General features: G+C 36.6%; 1 protein-coding gene across 1 annotated transcript in view; it reads right to left on the reverse strand.

Annotated features, from left to right (window-relative positions):
• The window catches only part of syne1 (spectrin repeat containing, nuclear envelope 1), a 172,957-nt gene that overhangs the window by 155,539 nt on the left and 16,285 nt on the right, over positions 1-1,133 (reverse strand). The window contains exon 5 of the mRNA XM_015395967.1: positions 187-279. Within this exon, the coding sequence (XP_015251453.1) occupies positions 187-279 (93 nt within the window). The remainder of the gene's footprint in view (positions 1-186; positions 280-1,133) is intronic.

A 1,133-nucleotide genomic window follows, 5' to 3' on the forward strand; every position in this document is an offset into this window, starting at 1 on the left:
GGAGCCTCGCTGGAAAATCAACACCGGTTGCATAGTGTACCTTTAATAAATTCTTCACCATTAAACATTCTCTTTAAAATAACTGATAATAGTACGCTGTGCTGTCAGGTCCAAAGGAGAAAGACCCACTTTGGAGTAAAACCATAATCGGTCACAAGATACAATCAGAATCTTTAAATGCATTACCTGAAAGTAGAGGATAATAGTCCACATCAAACCAAGGACAATTGATGGCCGTCCATCTGCGATGTCAGTGGCATGAATATTGACCAGTTTAATCTGAGAACAAAAAAAAATTAAAAAAAGCCATTCATTTTCCGACCATTTGGAGAGAAACCCACAAAAATTCACACATACATTTTACGTGGTTTTTATATAGTGCAAAAACAGTGATGCAGGTCATCAAAGTCGAGCCTTTGATGCAGAGAAGTCATTGTAAGAGGCAGAAGCGAGGGTGCAAGGACAACCAGCTACAAAAGAAAATAAATAAAACAAAAACAGATGCACTACTCTATCTGCAAATATTTCTTTGTAGAGCAGCAAAAATTGATGAATTTAAATGTCTATGCTGGGGAAGCTAAACTGCAGCACAGAGCATACACTAGTTTTTTCTACTCAAAAATGCAGACTATTAGAAATATTTACTGCCTAAATGTATCAGTAGAACAGCTCTGTCCAGTTTGGCATCATACACCACATGCATTTGATGAAGAAAAATGCATACAGCATTGCATATGATAGCACAAGTGTTTAAAAGCAACTGACCGGTGATCCTCGATACACAGACTGAAAGCAAACATGATGAGAGAGAGATTACAACATAAGTCTCAGTCCTCAGGGAACCCATTTGAAGTAGGGCAGGAGGTTTACGGATGGGCTATGTAATAATGACTAACTGTCATGCTTCTGTGAACAAAGTGAATGCTTTGCAGAAAGATACACTATATGCTTCATAACTATACAATAAACATTCAGCTTTCTCAAGAGCTCTTAATGATTTCTATGGGGGGGAAAAATCTACATTAGTTTCTAGTAAGATATGGAGAAGGGATACTTTTATTTTAAAAGTGCTCAAATTTTTCTATGTTAATACTACAATAAAAGAAGACATGAAAGACTATTTGAAAGAGGCA

Source organism: Cyprinodon variegatus, unplaced genomic scaffold (assembly GCF_000732505.1).
Source record: "Cyprinodon variegatus isolate N-32 unplaced genomic scaffold, C_variegatus-1.0 Scaffold770, whole genome shotgun sequence".
Classification (NCBI taxonomy): domain Eukaryota; kingdom Metazoa; phylum Chordata; class Actinopteri; order Cyprinodontiformes; family Cyprinodontidae; genus Cyprinodon; species Cyprinodon variegatus.